Genomic DNA, 25,910 nt, shown 5'->3' with positions numbered 1-25,910 from the left:
CTCAACTGCTCATTGCAAAACAAGGTCCTATAAGGGCATGGAGACTATGAACACAGAGGGGCTTGGAGGCTCAAGTAATCTCTGGGGTGAAAGACTAGCTCTCCAGCAAATACTGTAGCAGAAGCCCTTCTGGTCTGTGCTGTTTAGGTATAAAGAGCAAAGTGCAATAACTGCATAAAAACAGTTCATATTTTTGACTCAATGAAACAAGAAAAGGCCTGAGAACAGAATTAATTCACTTTTTCAAGTTGCCATTTGCCTGTTTGGAATGAAAACAAGAAATCCATTATTTACACACACAGGCCCTATCAAGAAGGCATGAATGCACAAATCAAGAATGTTGTTTAGACAAGTACAATATTGTGGAAGGTTAAATTCTTGTGAAGCATACGTCTTGAAAAAGACCAGCCCTCCTTAAAAGTAACTCTAATAGTTTAGTAAAGCAGCAGCAGATATAACAACATTATCATGTGCTTATTGTGGTTGAATACGTGTATATGTGGCATTTCTTTAAAGCATTTATTAAACAAAAGAACTATGATTAAAGGAAATTATATCATGATAAAAAGAGCAGTAAACATTTCAGATACGCACTGTTAATATCTATGATTAGTTCTGTAAGCACTCAGCAGAGAATGAACAAGATTATCAACTACTGTTAACTTAGCTTATCATTTCCCACTTTTTTATCAGTTAACTCTACTATCCAACATGTCAGCTCAGCAGTGGCTTGGTGGTCTGAATGTGGGACATAGAGGGTTTGATTTGTATATAATGCTAGGTTTATTATATCATTTGATCTTATTCACTTGTATACTGCTTTTAAACACTTCCCTAAAATACACCAATGCATGCTAATGAAACCTTTCCGCTTTAAGCCCTACCGTCTTTTAGGTTATTATAATGTGTGTTGTTGTGTAATTCTAGAGATTTTAGTTTTCCTCACAGCATTAATAAAACAGTAATCTGTGATTGCAACCTTGAATCTTTTGTGGCCCTGTTTATCATGACCAAAGTTGATGTCACTCTTTCAGCTGCCAAAACTGAGACAACAACACAGACCAGAGTCGGGACATGGAAAACAAGTGCTGCATTTTATTAACACTGGCTCCAGTTTCACTTTAAGGATGACTTTAAACTAATGGATTAAGTATCCGAAAAAAACTGGCTCCTGGAAAAAAAACAAAAAAACAGTTCAGCCATAAAAGTGTAGGCCCCAAGGCAATCCATGCACCATATGGCGTTGGCTCGCCTCCTCTTTGACTGCACCATGTGGTTCTTACCCTGTGGTGTACATACTGTATGAAGGCAGTTTACCAAGAAAATGTGCTTTACAGAAGGTCAGGCAGTGCAACTTTACAATAAAACCCCCAAGGGAGGTAACATGCTGTAGTTAAAGGAAAGAGAAGAAGCTCTCGATTAATGTAAGGAAAATAACTGTTGTTTTTTTCTATACAAATGATGGACACAACAGCGTGGAATTATCTCTGACAAGATACCCTCTGTGAATCAAGCTGTTGTTGCAGGTTGAGTTTGTAAAATGAACCCATCTGGTTTGCATAATTTCTTCAGATTAGCCTGATATTGGGCTTTGTTAGTGTGTTTATTTGTTTTAGAAACAAGGTCGTATCCTGACCAGAGGGCCAAACTGGCTCAACTGTTGTTTATGTGACTGCAGACGACCTGGCAACATCATCTCAGTCTCAGTGCACCATTTCTTTTTGCCTCATGTAAAAATTCAATGCCTGTCTTTTGGTTACACCAATAACATACCCACAGTAAACATTATGTGCAGAGAATTCTGATATGTAATCATCTGCTCACTGTTGTTGCCTCACAGGAAAGGACAAAGTATCACTGACAGGTCTGAGAAATGGGATGCAGGGCACAGGGTGTAAGAGGGGGTTTGAAAAAGAAAGCTAGGAATGGGAAAGGAGGGGTCTCAGAGTTCAAACAGTGTGGGAACTGTCTCCCATCTATAAAAACAGGAAGTGGAGAGGAATGTAACAGAAACCTCAAAAGATGGGAGAGAAAGAAAAAGAAACCTTCTGAGAGCACCCAAACCACCAGAATGCCCCTTTAAAGCACGTTGCCTCGCTTAGGCGCCTGACATCTTGTGCACTTGTTTTTTGACTCTTCTGTTTTGTGGTTGTTGTTGCCATCCCGAGCCAGATGCTTTTGTTCATTCAGCGATGCCTCGTAAAGATGTCATTGTTTTACCACCGTACAATGTTTCATTGTGATACTTTTCCAAGCAGACAGAACGTAGCGATCTGCTCTTCTACCGGCTAGGAATGCCAATGAATGCATCAATGAGAGACACATTTCCATGACACACATGGCCCTCTGTGTCTTATGTGCTCTCTCAGCAAACCCAATAGGAACTGCTTTGGACAGGCTAATTGGGCCCTAACTGGAAAATAAATGTAAGCTCTCCAGTCATAAGATGTTATTAGGAGATGGAGCTACGAGCCAGGGGCCAGGATTGGAGCTGTAGCTTGTTTATCGTGATGTAGATCCTATCTAGGATCCGTAAACCTGTCAAACTGACACACATTAGCATCAGTCATCTTATAAAAAATCACGTTAACGTAGCACGCCCACTGTAAAGTAAACTAATAGAGGGTGTAGCCACATTAGCCACTTCACCAGATATGTTAATGATTTGTCTAAAGCGTCTAATTTATCCCACATCACTTTATGCATCACACCAAAGACAGGACAGAGCACATGTTAAGATGCCTCTAAGCGTTTTCACAAATGTATGATTACTGTTCGTCCCATGATATCACCCCCATAAAGTGTTTAACGGGGCCCGTTAGGGAAATTGTAACAAGGTTTGTTTGGGACTAATGAACGAGCTGTGTGATGTAATTTCTTGGGGTTCGTCTCAGGGGAGCTGCTCAGACAGAGAGCCACGCCCGGAACTTGGACGAAAGAAAGGAAGGAGGAAATGAAAACATGCACCATGTAAAGAACACCAGAAAGGGATTTTACAATAAACTTCAGATGGAGGTTTATGTTGCGTTTAACAACAGGACTGAGGGATGGCAAACAAGGACAGAGTGGTTGGTGGAGTTTTGAGCCGGCTGGATTGTATGTCATTTAGCTTGTCTTACTGGAGACACACCACCTGAGGTCAGTATGAGACTTGTTATCAAAGCGTCACACTGGATAATTGAGCACTGCAGATTAGAGGACTGAGAGGAATATATTGTCTTGAAGTAATATGATTAAAAAAAAAAGGTCCAGTGTCAATGAAAAAAAGACATGAAATGCACAGGGTGTGTGGAAAAAAAAGAGAGGAAACAGTTGTGACTATTTTAACTGTAGAAAGGATACAGAAGAGCAGAGGGTGAAAGTTTCAGGATAAGAGTTATCAGCCTGTGTTTAAAAGGAAGAGGGAAAGGAAGTAAGGAGCAGGGAAAGAAGAATCATTTTACTGTACAAAAGAGAGCCCTTCAATTATTTTTGCATGCAGTACTAAGAGGCAAAATTACCTGGACAAGGAGCAAAGTAACAAATAAGAAGTACAACTTAAATAGACACTAAATGGCACTGTCATTTTAAAACTGATTTGTTTAAGTGTGCAACACAGGACGTAGTCTCAGTGATGTCACACTTTGGTTTCTGAAGAGGCCCTATGAAGCTAAAAGATGGTTGTTGCCTTCTGGAAATGCTGTCTAAAACTAACTATTGCTCAATCTAGAGCCGGTAAAGAAGTAAAGCTGAGGAGGGCCAATAAGGGAATGAGCTGCCAAATTGTTGTTTTTTTTGTTTTTGTTTTTACAAGCCAAACTGAAATCATATTTGTTTTTGGTTTAAAAATGGTGATTTTAATATGGGACCTTATTGGAATTATTTGGCATTGGCTTCCTATAGTAACCAGTAGTTGTATATACTTGTATATATTTATTTGCTTTTTTGTGTCTTCCATTGCAACTCTTGAATTTCCCCTCTGGGGATCAATAAAGAATGATCTCATCCTTTGAACACCAGAAGTTGCCCCTGGCTGTACAATAAAGCCACAACAAGCTCATTATAGTTCTTCCAACTAAACAAGTCTGTATCTTAACCCATAATAGCCAGCTAAGTGGTTCAGTTAGCAAACTGATAGATGTGATAGAAATCATTTAGGCAAGCTGCTGCTCCAGATTTTACTTAACAAAATGTAGAAAGTTATAGTCTGAAGTACCTGTTCATCAAGTTCATCAGTGGATGGATAAGTGCACCATTCAACTGAAAACACAAAGAATGTCAGTATCAAACTTTTATTGTCATATGTTGAAGTGTGATGAACGCAAACATGAACAAAAGTTTAGAGTAAGCTATCCCAATATTACACTTAAGTAGATATGAAACCTGTCTACCTGGATGTCAGGAACATCTCAATACAAATCTTCTTTGGTTCCAGTCTTACATGATATTATCCCAATCGTCAAATATCTATTAGTGAGGCTAATGGAAAACTGGCTGCATGTCTATGGTACTATTCCACCTCTCAACACCTTCAGTGTCTTGCTCGAGGACACTGGGGCTCGAACCTGGATGACCTCCTGTGGCACAGTTGTTTACAAATGTAAATGTAAAAAGTTTTGGTCAGTTCAGTGATAATCCTTTTTTCCTCTGATTTGTCTCTTTATTCAGCGAGAGCATGCTCGCCTCGACTCGATGGTGTTGCTGCTGATGAAGCTGGACCAGTTGGACCAGGAAATAGACAATGCCCTCAGTGCCACCTCCTCTATGGACAGCACCCCGACCCTCCATCGACGACAACGCCAGGTACACTCTTGCATGTTACTGTTGGATTCAGCATTCAAAACAATGAAAACAAAAGTTATTTAACAAATTACATTTATTTTGTTTTTTCTTTCCTTTCCCTCCTCATCTTCATTAATCATATCGTTCCCTCTAGTGGCCATATTAGGCATAACAATGCCTATAGACACTGGACATCATTCCAGTGGTTATGAACTTTGTAGTGTGCTTTCCATTGATTAAAATATGCTCTTTATCATCAATTAATAATGACTTTTACAGCTTTGTGACCTTGCCTTTTACAGGAGTTTGATGAAAGATCTTTACCAGCAGAATCACAAAACCCACCACATCCGCACGCTGGTGCTGCCTCCAGCTCAGGACCCACAACAGCCCTCGGAGCAAAACCTAAGAGTGGGGTAAGTCACGAGCTCTAATCCACACATATATATATATATATGTACATCATAGCACAGTCGGCAAGTCCTCTAAATCTAAATCTTGGAGGTCAAGTTTGTATTTTTGGAAATTGAAATTGGAAGGGCTTTGGGTCTCCAATAGGGAATGTTAACCTTAAAATAATTTTAGTTTATTAAACTATAACAAAGTAAGATTCAGAGAGATTACAGAAACTATCAACTTTCATAACCTCCCAATCAATATTGATGATTCTAAGACCTAGAAACATTATGTGTACGTATAGTTGCTGCAGTTTTTTAAGAGTCTCTGGTTTCCCTTTTTTTGTCATTCAGTTTCAATGTGTTGAGATTTTTTAATTGAACATTTGCTGTTTAAATGGCTCACGTTTCCAATAAAACAAGCTCTTTTTCTCTTGGGACCATGTTGTAGAAAGTGCACACACACACACACACACACACACACACACACACACACACACACACACACACACACACACACACACACACTTGTAGTGAATCTCCCAATTGTAGGAATGTCCTCCAGCACTTAGGGCTTAGTCAAGCAGACGTTAAAACTCTATAATTAGCTGGGTCCAAAGATTCAGACCCCTTCTCCCCAACAAAAGGGGTCAGAAGGGGGGTATAAGGGTGAAAAGCCAGGGCAGGGGTGAGTAAGGGGGGGGGGACACGCTTCAAGTGAGACATGCGTCTTCAGACTCCTTTGCTTGCTCACTTAATGACTTTGTCAGCCTTGCTTAGCTATCGCCGTCAGAATGAGGTCAAAGTGAACGTGGCTTTTGTCCAGCAGACTGAGCTACTCTAACAAGTAACATGTGTTTTAAAAACTATTTGAACGTACTCTTTATCTCTGAAAAATGAAAAATGATTGAAAAGCGTGTTTCTATACCTGAAGATCACTTTACCAAGTTAGAAACACTGCAACCAGAAGAAAAGCCTGAATCCTAGATTTTTAGTCTCACATTCCTGAATTATCTCTCAGAATTCTTTGTAGATATTGCCCTGTCTTGATGCACGTCACAAGTCTTCACCATCTTAAAAGCTACCAATATGTCACTCTTGTGTAATAATTAACGTAGTGGTATACAGAGGCAACGTGCCGAGTATTATGTTTGTGGCCAACTGTTTCCACAACCTCCATTCTTGCAGTAACCCAAGGTAACTCACTAAGCTTGGGTAAACAGAGCTTTCACTGCGCCTAATAGGAGGCTTTTTTACAGTGGAGGCCCCGCAGAGTGATTGATTGAGGCCAGAGAGATGATGACTTCATGAAGGGGATGCTCACTGGGTAATAGTAGTAGGGGACTGATGGGTCCTTTCAGACACACAGAGTCGTGACGCCCCCTTAATCTTTTTAGCTAGACAATACAAATCCTTCAAATGATGTAAACACAGAGCAGATGTGAGGAAGAACAGGGCTGAGCTTAGAGCTTTCATTCAGTCAGAAATCACAGTTGTGTTTACGAGTCATGAATAGCATAATACAGCATTCAAGCACTAAAAAAATGATGAACATTTGGAACTTTGTTAACAATATTACTCACTTCTAAATTACAAATATAGGATGTAGGGTGATTCATTTACCAAATGATTTTCCCAGAGTGAATATCAAACTTGTTTCCCGTCAATATGAGGTTCATCTCATTTTATCATAGGGCGTAATCACAATCCTTTCTTCTAGTATCAACTATAAAGCTGTATCCTTGACAGTCTCTTTAGATTATGGGGTGAATGACTTTTCAAATCTGTTAATAATAAACAACACCACAAACCTCAAGCCTCAAACATTTCGATCAAGTTTAATCTAATACTTTTTTCTGACTTGGTGTTGAATAATCCTGGATGTTACAAGCTTCAGAAATATATACCAATATATTGGTCTTTTGGAATATATTCAGTCAGAACACTCCCTTGTATGTTATTCATCTCATATTAAATAGCCACATCAACACGATCAGGTCATACACTGAAAAAAAAAGAAAGTGTACCGAATACATTATGTTAAAAATTCCACTCTGATTTATTGATGAAAGGGACTCTTCTAAAGTAAGACGCATAACAGACTCTGTGCTTAAATGCTCTTTCATGTGTTGCCATGAACAAATCTTGACATTAAACCAATAAAGAAGGTATTCGCTAGTTTACCCATGACAGCAAACAACATATATCTTTTTTGGAAGGTGAATGGTGAGTGCAAACTGTGTTAAAGAAAACACAACATAGAAATAGCTACTGTACACACTACTGTGATTTACACAAAGGGGAGAAAAGGAGTATACGTACTATGTGGGTGATTTTACATCACAACCTTGGTTGTTTTTGCACATTTACATTTAATCTTTCATATTTAAGACTAGTAATTCTAAGTTAAATCCTGGTTGTGTATATTCCCATTCTTAGTTTTGATATTTTTAGTGCTTATTTACTTTGTATTTAATATTATATTATGTTTAGATTTGCTAACATTGTGTTTTTTACTCATATTGTGTGTTTGGATAACCTGCTGCTGTAACGCCACAATTTCCCAGTTTGGGATCAATAAAGTAATTCTATTATATTCTATTATTCTATTCAAATATAAAGTAAAGATTGATTATTCCATGATGAGGTCAGCAGGAGGATAAAACTTGACAATCTGGAAAGAAGTTAGAGCGCCGGATAGTGTAGCTTTAGGAGTGTGGGATCAGGGCACTTAAGGTCTCTGACTTTATTTAGATTTTACCCCAAAAATCCCTGAAGAATTTTTAAGACAATCTTTTTTTAAGAAAGTAAAACTTTTTGTACATTTAGCAAATTCAGGGGGAAACACATATTCCTGTCTCATCCCATGTCTTGTGGATTGTTGTAGAGCACATATTTGTGTGTGATAGTAAGTGTGTTTATCTCAGAATATTTTGATAGGGGTAAGGTTTGAAGAGGTGCGGATCATGGAGTGTTTACCATCATGCGCTCACATTCCTTCCATCTCATGCTGGATTATGCAAGAGGTACCTGGTGTTTGTGTTGTTCCTGTCCCCACTGACACCTCTCTGCACTCAGTGTATCACTTTGGTGTGATTGTACCTTGTACACACTCATGCTGTTCTGTCCTTTATGTAACAATGATAAATGTGAAGTGCTGGTATGTGTCTGTGTTCGCTGGTGATGAGTTGACATTCACTCAGCATATACAGCATCGCTCAGTCACAGTTGTGGATAAGGCATCGGGTTCAAGTGAATAGCTTAGCTGGTGGCTATTGTTAGCCTTCAGCAGGTGGCTGTTTTTCTTGCATCGATTGTGGGGCTAAAATGCCGCGGATGTTGTGCCACAGCAGGTGTTTTTTTCTCATAGTGTATAAGCTATTCTTTACCCAGTGTGTTTTTGTTGGCAGGTTTATATCCCTTCCTTAGTGGAGCAGGTGTCATGTAATGTTATTCGGTTTGCATTGTTGTGTTGCAACAGGTGGCTTTATTTGTTTTTTTTTTAAGACTGCAGAGCATCACTTATTTGTTGGATAACTATATTTTTAACTTCAACCTATGATCATTATTCCTATCAATTGGCATGTAAAAATGTTTTTATAAAATTTGTTAAATATCTACTTTTGTCCAAATAAGAATCTAACATCCAAACGTTTAGCTTGCATACATGTAGAGAAGAGCATAGGAAGGAAGAGAAACACATTCAGATCTGAGGCCAAAGCTGGCTATTTTACTGAATAGATTCATTCAAACTAAATATATTTTTTAATCGACTTATCCGAGGAATAGCTTCAGCTCTGATTGTATTCTCTCAAAGAAACATTTCCTACTCTGGTGTTTCCTATCTTGAGCATTGGCAGCGTAAGTCATTTTGTTATAATCAGCGCTGTTGTTAAAAGGGAATCTATATGCAGTGACAAACTTAAGTTATGCGTGGAGTGAGAGCCATTTGTTATTCGGTTCTATTTTTATCATCCCTGCGGCTACAGAGGATGTGCCAAGCTGCAGAGGTGGGTGGAGGCTGCTGACCCCTGACCACCTTCCTCTGAATGTTACAGTCGGAAACAACATATCAGTCAGCCTCAGTGCAGAGCATTCCCACAGGCATGACTTACTCTGAACCCCCTAAAGACTTAAGCCCCTGAACACGGCCCAGACCGTTGCTGTCTGTTAAATTTAGCACAGGAGTGATTAACATGTCATGCATATGGCGATAGGTAAGACGCTGCTCCATACCTGCCCTCATCCAGACTTTGGTAAACATTCCATAAGAGGGCAACCTCTAACCCTATGTTTGGATCTGTTTTTTGTCTCCACGGCAACAGCGCTCCAACCAAAACTTGCTTGTTTGAGATTGGCTCCTTTTTTAGGCTGATTCTGAAAGTACCAGATTTCCCCAATCTGGAGTTTTAATGTCCTTATTCAAAGGAGAGGATGGGTTTAGTGATATTTTTACTTTTTAAATCCCGGACAGATTTTACTCACTGCCAGTTTGATTTGTATGTACGTGGCTCTTTATCTGTATGAAGTTTGCTGGACAATAGAAGTGCAGTGGTTTGCGTGCTAAGGTCACCAGCAGATCTCTGCTCTGTCCTTCCTCCGTGTTCCGCTTTGGCAGCCTCACTGTCCCCAAACATCCTCTATCCAAACCACACCTTTTCAATATTACCCTCACATTCAATATTTTACTACTTTACTCACTTTTCTTTTCTATAGCTGCATTATTATCGCACTTCCAGCCCGTTTTGGATAGTCCACTCCAATTCCTGCAGGAATAAGTATGTTTAGCAACATATTTGGCTTAATGACTGTCGTAGGCCTAAATGAGTCAGCGAGCTGTAAAACTAACCGCCATTCAGTTTTGACAAGGGGTGCTCGCAGTGGTTCTGGTCACGGCCTCGGCTAGCTGCTTTGTGTGGTGTCATTGTCCCCAAGGTCAACCCTCTCTGCTGAGCACAGCTGTGACAAGGAGACAAACATGGGCCTGCTGCTGTGGTTTAAAAAAAAAAAAAAAAAAAAGAAAATGGACAAGAAAAAAGAAAAGCCTTGTGTTTGGAACAGGATGAGGAAAATGAACTTCTTCTCAACCCCCCCCCCCCCCCCCCCCCCCACCAGGAAATCTTGTTTTTCCTGCCAATTCAAGGCTAGAGCAGTTGCATAAAGCACTCCAAGAACAGAAGCGAGGACACGCTGAATTAAACATGTCGCTCTTATTTTGTAGTCGGCAGATAAATGTTAGAAACACAAGCAGGAACAATGAAGTGCACAAAGATGAAACATGCCATCATTGTGAAATTGGTTGAAATTTTCCTCATGTACCAGCCTGACTCATTGTGCATACTGTTTCTTTTGTCAATATAGATCTACTATATTTAATTGTTTCACAGAACGAGATTTCTGTTGTCGCTTCTTCTTGGAAATGTCACATAAATCAACATGTTTACACCGCTGTGCTACATGGCAGCTCTGTCTGTGTTTGTTTTGATGACAACACACTGTGGCTCGACGCCTGAAGCACACAAACTTAATCACAGGTATAATTCACTGGCTCCATATGGTTTTTCGTACTCTTTAAAAAAGCTTAAATCGATCCTAGTTTTTAATCCGATGTGAAATCAACCCTCCACTGTGATTGTTGCTAACGAGTAGTTATCAGTGTTTAGAGCACGCATTGAGTCAGTGAAGCGGAGCGTACATCTATTACGTGATGCAGACAGTAAAAAGCACGGGGAATAGTTTCAGGATGATGGTACTTGTTGACAGTAAATCTTGCGGATGACTGGAAAATGCAGGCATCTGGAAACACCCCTGCAGCCGGCTGATAATGAAACGCCATAAATCAGAGAACGAGCAAACAAACTGGATGCACCTTCACACACACACACACAGAAACACACATTCATAAATGCTAAGACATGCAAAGAGGAATTTATTGAAAACCAGGTGCAATTAAGCACAAAGTTATTCAAGGATAGGTGACTTAAATGTTGACGCTCAGTCTGAGCATTTGTGTTTAATCAGTTTCGCCTTAAAGTTGAATTACCTCAGCCAATATGCATCTGAAGTCCTTTTCATGCACGCACTGTTAGCCCTGCATTCCCTCTGCTCTCTTTTCCCTGCTCTCATTTTGAGTTGCTCTTTCACACGTGTCCCTCATAGCGGAAGATTTTCACTTATGGGACGCAGATCGCCTAGCAGTTAGGTCACGCCCCATGTACAGAGGCTATCATCTCCAAAGCGTGCGGCCCGGGTTCAAATCTGATCCGTGGCTCCTTTCCCAGACGTAATTCCCCACTCTCTCCCTGTTTTCCTACCCCACCCACTGTCCTATCACTGTAGGCATACAATAACAAAACTCAAGATGGCAGACAAAGTCACAGATTCTGAAGCTTCAAGGACAGTTTTTGCCTTCATGTCAATGCTAACTGTAAATACAGTTATTTACAGTATCAACGTAGAGTATGAAGCCGCGCCATTACTTGCACGACTATCGCACAGGTCGCACAGCAGTCGCAGGATTTAAACCTCATCAACCCTGCCTGCTTGCTCGTGGTGAGTCTTCCTGAATATTCCTGCTTCATTCACATATTGGCTCAGCCGAACTTCTTGCAAAGGTTTGACTAGGGGGCTTGCCGGAAATTTCGAGGTGAGCCATTCAGCAGTTTGCATTCATACAGGCGACCCACCCTGAACAATTTTCAGGAGTTTTGTGCATGTATGAAAAGGTTATTTCTTTCACCATAGCTCCCAGTTTAGTTACCCAGTAAACCTACTCATTAAAGTTTATTGTTGTCTTTGTAACTAAATATCATATCGTGACATTTCAAACTGTACCTGTACACAACATGTTTGTAATTAATAACCTGCTGCTAAGCCTCATGAGCTGCCCTCTACATTAAACAGTGCATTCTTTACTAAATGTTACGAAACTGTGGCCCAGCAAAGGTCTCGCCCACATGTCCTTCCAGTTAGTCAGTAAGCTGTGTGTCTGCAGCAGGGACTGCTCTGGGGCCACCAAGGTCTTCTACAGAGGACAGTCTAATCCCTCTGTGTTGTTAACCCACTCTCCCAAAAATGTCAGCAGCTAATCCACAGGCTAGCATTGTTGGTGCAGTCGGGATCGAAAGGCTTATCCACATTATCTCTGGTCCATAAGCTACAAAAGTCAACCTGATGGTGAGTGGGAACAGGTGACACATTTTGCCTCTCTATCAGTGTACTGAGACAGGGATAAAATAACGTTAGTTTTCCTTCCATTTCAGATTTATCATACCGCATTTTAAAATAACTTGCAAGGCAACTTCTTAAGAAGACAAAGAAAACCAAGGCTTCATTTTGTCAGAATAACCAACAATGGAAAAAGAATTGAATTGAGTTTTCCTCTGTTATGCTTTTTAGATGTTTTTCTATGATTTTTAAGTCTACTCCGCCTGTTCCAGAGAGCCCAAAAAAAGAGATTAAGGACCCTATTGTGTGTTAGATTTAATATCGGTGCATTTTATGATACATTCAAACTGAATTTGTAATGGGACAGAGGGCTGCGAGACAAAAAGCTTTTGTTTCTGTTTTTTTCCAAGTTCTTCTCTGTGCATGCTCACTCCAATGCGCAGCAGAACACACACTCAGACGCTCTCATGCTACAGAGAGTTGGATTTATAATCATTCTTATGGGTGCTGCTGATAGTCGAGCCCACAGATATTGAAACAGAATGTCCAATGTCCATTACGCGTGTATTAAGAGAATTCAGCTGAGGATTCCAGCAGAGAAAGTAAGTGAAATGTTTACAGCCTAGTATCCTTATTTGATGTTGAAAACACAGAACATTATTCAGCATAGATCCTCTTCGATCATGTGCTGGTGTGTCTGGGGATTTTTTTATTTAATGGTGGTCATGGTTCTGATCGTTTCTGATGTTGTGGGAGAAATTCAGTGAAATATAACTTCAATATGCCATCAACATATATCTCATACAGTGTCCTGTGTATGTTCTGTGTGTTCAGGGGCACAATGACAAGAGAAGTTAAATGAGCCGTTCTATTCAGGAATAAAGCCTGAAATCCGCCATGTTAATAGTTATGTGTTAGCCCGCAGGCGCACCTGATTCTTAAACACCCTCTGCATTTAGATTGTGTGTCGCCTAAATACCAAAATATAGTCGGACACGCGCCAATTTGCAGTACAAACGCGGTCGACAAAATAGGGCCCAAAGAGTGACTTCAATACCATAAATTATTGGGTTGTCAAACCATTTACCTTTGGTGTTTTTCTTTGTTTAGTGAAAACACTTTTATCCTACCTTTCTACTTTTAACAAATCAATCTTGAGAATTGTGCAAAAAAGACATGACAAATTTTGTACCAGCTAAAGTTACACCTCAAGTTACATACAACAGTTTCACATAGTAGCAGGGTGATTTATATGTAAGAATGACCTTAGAAGTGAAGTTTGGTGATGACCACTTCTTTGTCTTTAGGGAAGAAGAGTTTTTCAGTTAGACGGGTCAAGAGTTACGGTTGCATCCGTTGATGGATTCCCAGAACCAGTCAGCAGTTCATGGTTTATGCTGAAGGGGCCCAGCACTTAATCCGAGCAGACACTGTCTGAAACAAGAAGCCTGTTACTTTGGCTTACTCTTACAAAGGTCAATACGTGAATGTCTGCGTCTGTTTGTCCACTTTTCTCACTCTCGCTCAGTCAACATCAGCCCGTACACAACATATCTCATGACTCAAGGTTGAGCGAGAGTGTGGGCCTCAGTTAGCGGCCCATGTGTGTGTGTGTGGAAGAGCACATTGGGTAATGGTCAAATCATTAACTTCCTCACACAACTAAAGACTGAAAGTGGACCCATTCATGCTATAGATTTCACTCATGCTTTAAGCGTCATAAAAAATGTCAATATGCATTACCGAGACCTTTCCAAGAGCCCCAAATCCTCCTGAGGAGTTTTCTTTTCAAAATAGCTGTTAAGTCCAACATCTGGTCCCTAATACACATCTTCTGCAGGAAAACGTTCCAATGCATCATTACACCAAGTCATCGCACTTCCTGTTGACACACTTCAAGTGTGACATATGGAAACTGTTAAAATGTGGAAAGGGGATGTAGGGGGGGGGAAGTATTAGGGTTAGGGTTTTGGGGAGGAGGGGGAATGGGTTGAGAGTTTTCCTCAAGGATAAGGCGAAAATGAAATTGTTTCCCACGTTCCCCTGCACACGTGCACTCAGGGGTCGGCAGAGCGCTGAGAATAAATTCTTGTATAAGTGCAGGGCAGAAAGAGCACATTCATGCCAGTCAAAAAACAGAAATGAGCACCAGATAACATCTCCAAAGGCTCTGGACAAGTATGTGTGTGCACTCAGACTAACACACATACCTGCACCAAAGTCTCTCTGCCCTCCTTCCATCACAGTTACCTTATACGTCTGGTGCTGGAGCCGCCAGCTTACCTGACCATAAGCCATCGGCACCAATTTAGCCATTTGCGTTAAGTGGTGGAGAAAAAGGTTTGGGTTAGCCTGAGCCCCCTAATCCTTGGCCAGCAGAGACCATGGGTGGTCACACACACATACACACACATAGTGCAGCTGCAGTGCAGGAGGGGGGCTGGGGATGAGAGGTGGCGGTGGGGTTGAGAGAGGCATGGTGGACTGCTCAGATTTGTTGTGCAAGAGCCTCATGCCAGTCGCTTGCTTAAAAACTCTAAGTGAAGTTTTGTACATCTGTAAAACAAACAAAAAAAAAAAGCAAACGATCACAATGTTTGTTCTGAGGGCTGGATGTTCTTTGGTTACAAATAAAATGGAAGAGCAGCAGGTTATTTTAAATGTGTCAAACACCAAAAGCTGACAAATATTTGGTCATCTTCTTTGATTAGATCATTCCTGATATAAAACTCCTTGTCATTCTTTGAACATTATTCAGAAGGTTATTAAAAACTGTGGTTGATATCCAAAAACGTCTACAGATGCTCGCAAAATGTGTTTTTAAATGACAAAAACTTAGATTTAAACATTTCTGTTTGATTAACCTGTGGGGCTGTATGCATCATAGTCTTTTTTAGTTTGAGTCACAGAGTTTAAATGTCATATACCATCAGCAAGCTGCTTGATTAGCATAAAAAGGTAGAAGTGAGTGCTGCACTGGGTCAAAAAATAGAGGAATCAGGTATATATTTGAGGAAAGTCAAATATCTAATATAAAAGTTTGACTGTCCTGATGACAAACAAAGTGTGGAGAGGCAGTTTTTAAAGGAGTCTTCGAAGACTCAGTAGAGTCGAAACGCGTATACACATCCCTGTATAATATAAAACTGAAATGCCCTACTTCTTAGTTTCAAATCTAATCATGACATCAAACATTCTATTTCCACCTGGAAAAAACGACTTGTTCGTCCAAGATCTCAGAAACAAGTTAAAACATTTCTCTTGGCAATTCTTTAATCATTTCTCGAACTCTAATTATTTGTTTTAAGACCCTACTTTCCTCGGCTTCTTGCTGCAGTAATGACAATAATGACCCCACTGTGGTTAATCATGCAGGCACACATGCTTGCAACCCACTACACACACACACACACACACACACACACACACACACACACTCACATGTGTGAGTAAAGCAAACACATACCTTACCCCCCATGCCCCACACAACCCTCTTCCAGTAAATTAGTGGCAGTAAATGTGGCAGCTGACGCTTGTGTGCTGTTCAGCCTACAGCTCCCAGTGGACACCTGACACGGCCCGCACAACCCCACACTGAGTCAACCTGCACTGTGGCATGCCACGGGGAACGCAGGAAAACATGGGGAAATATGTGAGCGTGGTGCTATGAAAACACTGGTACTTACTGGCACCCATTCATTCACATTCCTGGTCGACTCTGGACTCACATTTATTCCACTGTAATTGCTATTATGAGGTAAAACAGAGCATTGTGTAAAGGTGAGATTTACACTGTGTCTAAGTGACTTCATGGGTCATTGACAGGAACCCGTGGTGTGCTGTTTACACAATAGGAAGGGCGCACTCTGGTCAACTGAAATGTCTTGTTAGTGTTAAGCAGAGAAGCTACACAGACCTCCCATACTTTTTCCATTAGTCAAGGCCGCTCTTTCTGTGAGATGTGGAGATGTAGCTTATCGCTATGAACGCCGGATGTTATAGAATTTAAAAAAATCATTATAATACCACTGTGCCTTAATATTGGGTAATAAATGATTGGTGCTGATGCACACATCAGTGCATGCTGAATGTAGAATAATATATATATTTCAATGTATACCAACAGAATTAAACATAAAGGCTGTAACTTTTCTTTATTCTGCTGATTGCAATCAATCCTACAAATATACGAAACCAATCTACATGTAGGCAATTCTGAAATGTCTGACACTCCCAGCAGTCAGTCCTAAGCTTAGTCATTACGACCTATCATTTACAGTTTTTTCCATTGTCTTTGTTTAATAAAGGCAGACAAACATTCCATTACCTTTTGCAAATAGTATTTATATCTTATAAAACAGGTATTTTAAAAGCTCCTGTGAGGAGTTTTCAGCTGGTCCACAGGACGTGCAAAAATCCAGTTTCTCACAGGAGCTTCAGGGACTACTTTCAGCTGTGGATTGATATGTGTGTGGAGAATACATGCTCATTTTCACTGCATACGGTATCTGAAAACAGTATAGGTGATTTTTCACTACATATAAACTGTTAAGGCCTTTGTACACTGAGTTCGATAAAAAAAAAAATCCTGTTTTTTGGATCTGTAATCCGAGAAAAAAAAACATAACGCACAGACACCTTGAAGACTGAGTCCGCTGAGTCTATTTCGAACGGGGGGAAAAAACTGACTCGGTGTGTAATGGCCTTTAGTCAGCAGAGATGGTTCATATACAACTGATTTTGTTTTTAAAAAGAGTCTTTGTGTTGTCTTGACTGAACCTCACAATATGTGCAGTGTGCACACAGGGGAATGCAGCATGGACTCTTTGGTGACTGAAAAAAGCAGAGCTAATGTTTCTGGAGTCCAACAGCTGAACCAGCAGTGAATATAAATCTATCTCTGATTTCACCTCTCTGTTGTTGTTCTGTTTGCGCCAGTGATTTAGTGACAGAGGTGTGAGTGGGAGTCTTTGGCCGGGCTTCTCCCTTGTGTCTTTTTAAGGTCATTAATCAGCAGTAAATCATAAAGCTATTTGTCCACAGGGAGAATTAAACCCACTTTTCGTCTGAAACGTGACCCCTGAAGTGATTGAATGCTGTTTTGGCCCACCCTTGATGCATAAGTGCATGTTCACACTATGTACACATATATACTTACACACCTGGACAGACGTACGAAGACGGATGGACTTGTTTGGATTTCAGATAAAGTTTGTATGCACAGACGGCTCACAATCTTCTAAACAATCTGAGAGAGACAGATTGGGACCGAGACAACTTTATCCGGCTTTAATCAGCCAACATGTTCAACAAACAAACTCATATATGAGAGCAGGCATTGTGCTTGCTCCTATCAGACTGTGTTGTGCTCGTGATGCTTCTTCATAAGAACTAAGGACCCCGTAATATGTGAAAGACCAAACACCTGTAGTCTCAAGTTTTCTGTCTTTTCTGTGGTTGCTTCTCCAAAGTCTGAGCGTGTTCAAGAGCTTCTTCATCAGAATTGTAGAGTTTCATGTTTGATCACAGTGAACTGATCTGAGAAGATAAAGAAATTCTACATTAACATATCGTTAGATAGGTAAATTATGTCGCCCAACATATTCTTGATCTCGCTAGATTGGTGTTGGTGTCAGCTGAGGCAGAGACAGAGCTGGCAGGAGAGGACAGCACAGTGAAGGTTTGGATGCATGTTATTTGTGCAAAGTCACCACTAGGGGAGATATAAAGCAGCAAGTAAACTGAACCGCGGCAACTTGAACAACTCTGCCTTTAGCCTTTTTAACATTGCGAGTCTACCTGTAATGGCGTCATAGTATTGATGTCCAAATGTGTGATTTCTCTCGAAGTGTTGCGGAAGCATGGGGCAAAACAAAACAAACAGCGGAGGCTTCTGTTACACACAAACACATTATCAGACATGTACTCACATAGCGCTTTCCTGCCCTGCTGGCCGTGATGTTTCATAAAACTTCCCCATTCCAGATTACTACCTCCAATAGAGACCTTACCCTTACCATTTCGCCTCCATGCATTTTACATCGTAGATGACGCATAACAGGGGCGTAAAAGTCCCGCCTTGAACTCACTATGTTAAAGGTTCTATTGTTTGCTTTACTTTGCCTGCGGTTAAAAAATGTGCTCTCCAAGCATGGGCATCTTAACTCCCACGTCACTTACCTTCATTACTGCTTCATGTGGTGGAATTTCTGTAGTTATTTAGATTATAATGTACAGACTTCATTAGGTTTATTCACTGTTCTCTAATGTCAGTCAGACCTGACAGAGTTCAGCTGTTATTAGAACACCACGGACAGCTTAGAGGGTGTCAACTGTTTTACCTGATATCTGCAAGGATGTTTGGTAGACTTATTGACTGCTCCAGTGTTATAGACGTCACAGATTAGTCTAGGTGGGTCAATGTGACACGACCCTGATGATGATAATGTCTTTTGGGATATATGCGATGCCTTTCGAAAAGTTCTGCAGATGTGATTGTGTAAGACACGAGAACAGAAGTGTGACGTTGAATCATGTCTCCTCGACGAGTATTCACCTGGTGTATAAACTTTCATCAACGTAAGCCATCTGAGTCAACTGAGTCTTATTGTATGGAGTCAAGTCTTAGTAATTTCCACAACACTTCAAGACAACACTGATGCCTATCATAAATATTTCTCCCTCCGATGCCGTCATGCCCTTTATGCCTGTTTTGCCTTAGGAATGCACGTCACCAGGGCAGCATTATATGCCCTCGTAATCAAACATCTTCTCCTCAGCAGCCAGTATAGGATCTCTTTAAAAAGATGGCCATCATGAGGTTGTCATGCTACCCAGAGAGAGTGAAAAAATGCCTCTCTACAAGACGAAAAGAAGTCTTTATACTTTATACTTAATAAACTTTTATGAGAGTTGAATGTGGAGTTTATTAAATGTGGACACTGCCCAGGCCCAGGCTAGCTGTTCACCCTATTTTTGATCTCTGTGCCTAAGCTAAGTGGCTGCTAATGAGTGGCTTCAGTCTGTTGGAAAACAAGTAAAAACAGAGCAATTTCCCCAAACGTCCGTTAAGATGATAATTGGTGTGCTTTTGGCTGTGCCGATTCTGCTGTCTAAGTAGGTGCCAAACAGTAAACAGGCTTATTAAGTATTCACAGCAGGACAGAGCTAAAGCACTTTAATTAGGCCTGAGGGGAGAAAATCACCACCGAAGAGGAGGCATCAAAATTCAATTAAAATATCAGGAGGAAAGGTTTTTACAAGTTCTGCACACTGAAAGCCAATGTGGACAAAGTGGGTGAATTGGCTCGCCCTGTCTGATCTGTTCCAGGGGGAGTGTGGATTAAAATGGGTCAGGGCGTGGAGGTCAACCAAGGAGCCAAAAGGTCAAATGTCAGTCGCAAAAAAAAAAAGATCTCTGCATTCCAACTAACTGCTGCCCACCACACTAACACAAACACAGAAAGCAGAAACACACTTTTCCAATGAAATGACACAATGCTCTTCTTTATCAGAAAGCCCAGCTGTCATATCATTCTCCTAAAAACCCACAACAGAGCCAAAGAAGGAAATATTTAATGCCCCGAAGAGGTTGAATCAGTTATGACTACAAAATGTGATTTTATCAGTGAAGTCTACATGAGGGTTGGATCAACACTGAGTCTGACGAGAATGTGCCGCATGCTCACATTTTGGATTCCTTTGAAGTAGATTAGAAAGAGTGTTTTGACCATCGTTTAAGACTCTTCTCTTCAGAATCAGAAAATCATGCACATGTTTTAGAATCCAAGTTCTTTGTGTGGATGATTGATGTTGGTCTAGTTTATGTGTGTGGCAACGCATGGCTGCGGCTTCTTTAGGCATTTTCATTTGACTGTTAAGTGATGTTTGGAGGAACAGAACAGAGTGTGTTTGTAATGCTGATGATTTATCTTTGTAGTCACACTCATGGCCATCTGCCTTGAACACCACTGTTACGTCCTGTTGTTTGGTCTTGAGTGGATTTTAGATTGTGAAGGTATTTGATTAAACAAAAAGAAGTGAAGACATGTAAAGAGATTAGATATGTTCACCGCATTGCTGAAGAGCTATGAAGGTATTTATTTAGACAGAGGATTTTATATTTGACTCATGTAAATGTATCATACGTGAAACTATTGGAACTATAATCTTTTTTCTCTTCTCTTTCCCAGAGCACCTCCTCCGTTCCTGACAACACAAAAGCTGGTGAGTCCTTGCTGTTTTTTTTATTTTCTTTTAATCTTTTTTTATCAATTCAAACATCTTTATTGGCATGAATGTGACAATACCAATATTTCCAAAGCATCATATAACAACACAGAACAAATATGATAACTATGGTTATACATCAATAGTAGAAAAATAATAATAATAATAATTAACAGTGTTATGATCTTTTTTTGTCTGTATGTGTTCACTTCACTCTTGGCTTGACGATCAAAAGGATAGCGGCGCGTTCTTTCTGTTTTGATCACGTTGTTATGTTTGTGTTTGGAAACAGTATGAGTGCCAGTGCAGTCTGTGTCTTCTGACTGATAGCCTCGTCTGGTGTTCACAACATGGGGCAACAGGGGAGGAAGGGAGGAAGGAGGGGGAGGGTTTGAGTGGAGGAGGACCAGCTCTTGTTCTGTGAGACACTGGATGAAAGTTGAGATAAGATCCCAGACTCATCTACAAAACCATCAAACCTTTGCCGCCTTCCAAGATAAGAGCCAGACTGGGTGTCGTGTTTGATGCCACAACTTTTTAATCAACATTTTGCCTACATTTTCTCCATGGTTGTTTAAGAATATTCTCCTTGCTCACATGAATTTATTTTTTGTTAAGGTTAATTTTATGGCCATTTTGCCTTTATTAGACAGGACAGCTGAAGAGAGAGAGGAAATGTTGGGTTTGAGAGAGTGGGGGATCTGATGACATGCAGCAAAGGGCCGAGGTCAGATTCGAACCCATGACCGCTGCGATGAGGACTATAGCCTCTTTACATGGGATGTGTGACATAACAGCCAGACTATCCGGTGCTCCTACATGAATTTCTTTGACTTGATTCATTTTAGCTCAACTGTAAGTTTACAATAACAGTCCTCATGACTTCCTAACAATGAATAGCCTTCTCAGTATTCAGATGTTATGTCATGCCTTTGCAAAGCTTGCTGTCACCCACTTAATTATCAATCGATCTTCAGAAGAAACCCAATCTCCAGTGACTGCCCCCTTCACTCTGGCTCCGACCTCTTTGTCAGCAGTCTGCTGGTTAATGCACGGGGTCATCAGGAAAACACCGAACGACAGACCCACTTTCAGACAGCCGGCAGGGGAGCAGTGTTCATTAAACACCCCCCTGTGTCGTCAGCCCGCCAGTAAACAATACCAGAGAGGTGGTTGGACGCAGGGACGAGGCTTTCATATTGCCCCCTGCTGTGTCCAAACCCGCTGGGAGTCCTCGCTCCGCTCTTGCTCTGTCTCTCCCTCTAATTACTGCCACTTGCTGAAACGTTTCATGGGAAATGTGGAAAAAAAAAAAAGATGTCCAGATATTTGTGTTGGCCCATGTGAGCACAACCTTTTGGCACACCACAAACATTTTTTTTTACAAGGAGGGTAATACTTGCAAAGGAACCCAACGCAAACTTCAAAGGAGTCACACACTCTGGGTCATTTTTCTTAATTGAATCAGTGCGACTTCCTGTGAGCAAGTTATGTAACCTCCATATCTGGGCCTGTGTGATGGAACACAGGACTCTGCAATAGGGGGAGGGGATATGATTGGGGTTGGCAGAGTTTTGGGGGACTTGATGGAGAACAAAGCCCAGTGTTCCCTGTGACACTTCAAAGCCCCCCTCTATATCTTCACTACTGAAGCCCCTGGGAATGACACATTTGTGACAGTGTTACATCACATCCCATGCCCTAAAGGCTCCTGTTGTGAAAGACGGCTCATTCATGGTTAATTTGACCATCTCTGTGACAACAGAAGCACAGCGCTCACTCTTTAAAGACTGTTGATGACCTCCCCTCAGTGCTGAGTGTACCTTACTGAGTGGCGTAGTGTCATGACTGGAAACCTGTTGTTTAGAAGTGTTCTTTAAGGAACTCCTGTCCCTCCTCAAGCATGAGCTTTATGTGGGCCTGCAATGGGCCACTGCACTGGAAAGGCTCACACCAAACTACCTGCCATCAGCAGATGATAAGAGCAGTCACTCATCATATTTGCATGACCGGCCTTATCTGTTGCTGGGCATGGTGCGGGAAATGATGCATGGGATGTGATGAAAGGCATACGTGAGTTATCTTTTTAAAATCAAAGTCAATAGGCACCAAACGGGATGTAAAGGAAGCCCAAAAGCGTATTATTTAATGTCCCATGCCAGCTTAGTACCATTATTTTAAAGCATAATGCATCACATTTTATATGTTAAGGGGAAAAATGCATTCTACAAGCTCCTTCACTGAAATGAAATTCATGAAACATTTCTTCTTAATAAAGAAGGGCATTGGCCTTTTGTAGAATTTGATGGTATATACTGATGTTCTCCTCAATATCTATCATGGCCATTGGTATTGAGTTGACAGATTTGTTCTGAGAAATCAATAAGACATAACCGTGAACTAAAGGAATCTTAATGTCTCAAAACAAAGAAATAGAACATTTGACTATAACTTTGATTTTGACAAGTATAAGCAATGAGGTTTATCAATACACCTCTGTGGAATATAGGTTGATTTTTCTCTGCTGCAAACTCTGTTTTACAGAAAAGATAAGACTCCTTATTCTTATCTTCAAATTAAGGTTGATTATGACCTATGACCTCACACCTCTTGTGAAAAACACTGGCCTGTTTAGGTTGCATGAGTGATAAAAAAAGGTAAAATAACCGTCATTAAGCAACAGATGAAGAATTCAATAACTGCGATGCAATTATAAATGCTCACAACTCTGTTGAATTAAATACAGTATAGGCTTTATGCTTGAAATGGCATCCAAACATTTCAAATCATTTAGCATTGGCTGAGTTGTCACAATAAACCCATTGGTTCTTCCTTACCCTCCTGATTGAGAAGGTGAAGGAGAGTGTGGTTGATTGTTGGAGTGGTTGAGTGTTTAGTAAAAGGAGCTTTTAGACTGAGTGAATGTGATGAAAGAAGCCACTGTGAAGTGTTCGACTGTCAACCTTGTAACCAAGATACTCGTCTTCTTGTTAAGTCTATGTCAACTGGATGCTACAGGTCATTACTGTTTCTGACTTTAAAATATAATTTACATCGAAATCAAAGTTCTAATGACAGCTGCCCTAAGCATGTCTTATGAACTGAAGGGGAGACTGAACAGATCAGGTGCATGTAGAGTATTTTCTTCACCTTTACATGTCTTGAGATGTCCACCTAACTACAATGCTTCATGACAAGACATTTTATGTCAAAACAGATAGCATTGACATACGGCAAAAAAAAAGCACAGTAGTGCTGGAATCTGATTTCCTGAAATGTTCTGTCTTTTGTCATGTCCTAACTCCTGAGACTTCTGCTCTCTCAGCCACAACAGTGAAAAGTTGCGGCTCTGACGGACATGTGTGAATAAGCAACTCAGTAAGATTTCAGGGGCAGACTGTCCAGAAATGTTCTGAACATATTAAGTAGGGCCCGACCGATATGGGATTTTTGGGGCCAGTATAAGGGAGAGAAAAAAGTTCTGATACCAATCCATGAATCGACATCTTTATTAGATCTATCTTCCATCCAACAAAATCTTTTATTAGCCAGAGTCACAACAGTGAACTGAAACACTAATTTAAAAATGAACAGTTAAGTTAAATAAATACATAATACACCTAAATTGAATAAATCAGTTATATCTGCCCTTATCGGAGATAAAATTAGCTGATTCCGATAGTCCATGTGATATGCTAATACTGGTCGATATTATCAGCCAGTCCATTGATCGGTCGGGCTCAAATTTTTAGGAGTGCATTTGTGAAAACAGCTTGTTTTTGTTTACTTCAAATCCAGTTACAGATTGTTGAACTCATCCAGCTGCACACAACTCTGCTTTTGCACAAGCTACATGCAGTGATTGACATGAACACCTCATCCTTCCTGCTTCTGAATGTTGACAGCTAAATGTGTAACATGTTCACTTCCTATTTGGTTCCCCAATCAGTGTCAGAGCTTGTCAACGCAGTACTACACACCCCACAACGCCACAGAGATTCCTGTGTCTAAGAATGGTCTATTTTCTCCCTGATTGTAGCTGAAGTTAGAGGCAACATGCTGTACCTTCCTGGCCTAAATATAAACCAGTGGGAATATATAAACAGTACACAATGATGGGCATTCAACCAATAACAGGGTTCAAGCCTGACCTTTTACCTGGATTTACAGCCTCGCAGTCGGCAACCTCGGCTGTAGGTGGAGGAAGGGAAAAAAAACTGAGGAAAGAGGAAACGTTTTAGCACCCTCAGTGGAGTCGTGGAAGGGGAGGGGCACCTGGACTTCAGGGACTTGGTAGTTCCTGTGAATGACTTGTCTCATCATTTCTGTCTGTCTGGCGCTCCTGTCGGTTTCCTTCTCTCTGTTATCTCTTGTTTCCCTTATACTCAAGTTCCTCCTTTCTCGGAACGCCAGTGACAAATCCATGTTTCTGGTATTTGGGGCTAATTTTAAAGGCAGCTTTGTTTTTACTGCTCTGTTACATAATAGTTACGCCTGACCTGTGTGTTGTCCTGTGGGGGATCCCAGTATTTCTCATCATTGTATGACACATCTGAACAGTCTTCTTTGTTGTTGCATTTGACAGTTTTATGTATTCTTTATATATTAGTTTCAGCCTGTGCGGCACCTTGTAACTCTGGTTTGAAAGATGCATTGTAAGTTATTATAGCGTCATCTGATTGATCATTTCTTGCCTTTCAAAAAACAGAAACAATATATAACCAAATAATTTTTTTTAATGAATTTACAATCACAGTTTTAAATCAATGATATATTAAGATTAACCCTTTACTCTTTAATGGTTCCTTTTTGGGGTTGCTTACATTTAGACATGCAAGATGCAAAATGCGTAAACACACACACACACACACACACACACACACACACACACACACACACACACACACACACACACACACACAGATTTTTAACGGCCATGATTGTTTGACAACAAACACAATGTTTGTCATGACGTCATACTATTCCTCAGCACTATAAAATCTCCTGATGTTGTTACAAATTTGAAGCCCCTTGAAATAAAAATGACACACTGTAAACCGTCTTCCACTTAACCGTTAAGTAACGATTTATTATTGTTTAGAATACCGTTTATTACCAAGTTATACATCTATAATCCTTTAGGGCAGTAGGAGAAGTTTAAGTAGAGATATAGATAAAAGTAAAAAGCAGTGTATAAGACAGTATTTGCCCACCTGCACTTCTTAGTTTGACTTAAAAATGCAAAACAGAAATGTAAAAGCTGTTATAGTGTAACCAGGCTAGCTTTTCCCCTGGCCTGCAGCTGATTGTCTGCTGACACTAAAACCACATTTAGTAGGACGATCATTTAAATATTCT

General features: G+C 40.5%; 1 protein-coding gene and 1 long non-coding RNA gene across 2 annotated transcripts in view; one reads left to right on the top strand and one right to left on the bottom strand.

Annotated features, from left to right (window-relative positions):
• The window catches only part of dlc1 (DLC1 Rho GTPase activating protein), an 84,711-nt gene that overhangs the window by 3,827 nt on the left and 54,974 nt on the right, over positions 1-25,910 (top strand). Inside the window, exons 3-5 of the mRNA XM_061059616.1 lie at positions 4,648-4,782; positions 5,064-5,177; positions 20,516-20,549. Coding sequence (XP_060915599.1) covers positions 4,648-4,782; positions 5,064-5,177; positions 20,516-20,549 — 283 coding nt within the window. The remainder of the gene's footprint in view (positions 1-4,647; positions 4,783-5,063; positions 5,178-20,515; positions 20,550-25,910) is intronic.
• Positions 4,669-10,612, bottom strand: LOC132991060 (uncharacterized). The gene is made up of 3 exons (XR_009676136.1): positions 10,006-10,612; positions 9,846-9,922; positions 4,669-4,787 (listed from the first exon to the last, which is right to left on the bottom strand). It is a non-coding gene; the product is annotated as an uncharacterized LOC132991060 (long non-coding RNA).

The sequence above is a fragment of the Labrus mixtus genome, chromosome 2, assembly GCF_963584025.1.
Source record: "Labrus mixtus chromosome 2, fLabMix1.1, whole genome shotgun sequence".
NCBI lineage: Eukaryota > Metazoa > Chordata > Actinopteri > Labriformes > Labridae > Labrus > Labrus mixtus.
Note: the sequence above shows the minus strand (reverse complement) of the source record. Positions and strands in the feature narration are given on the sequence as shown.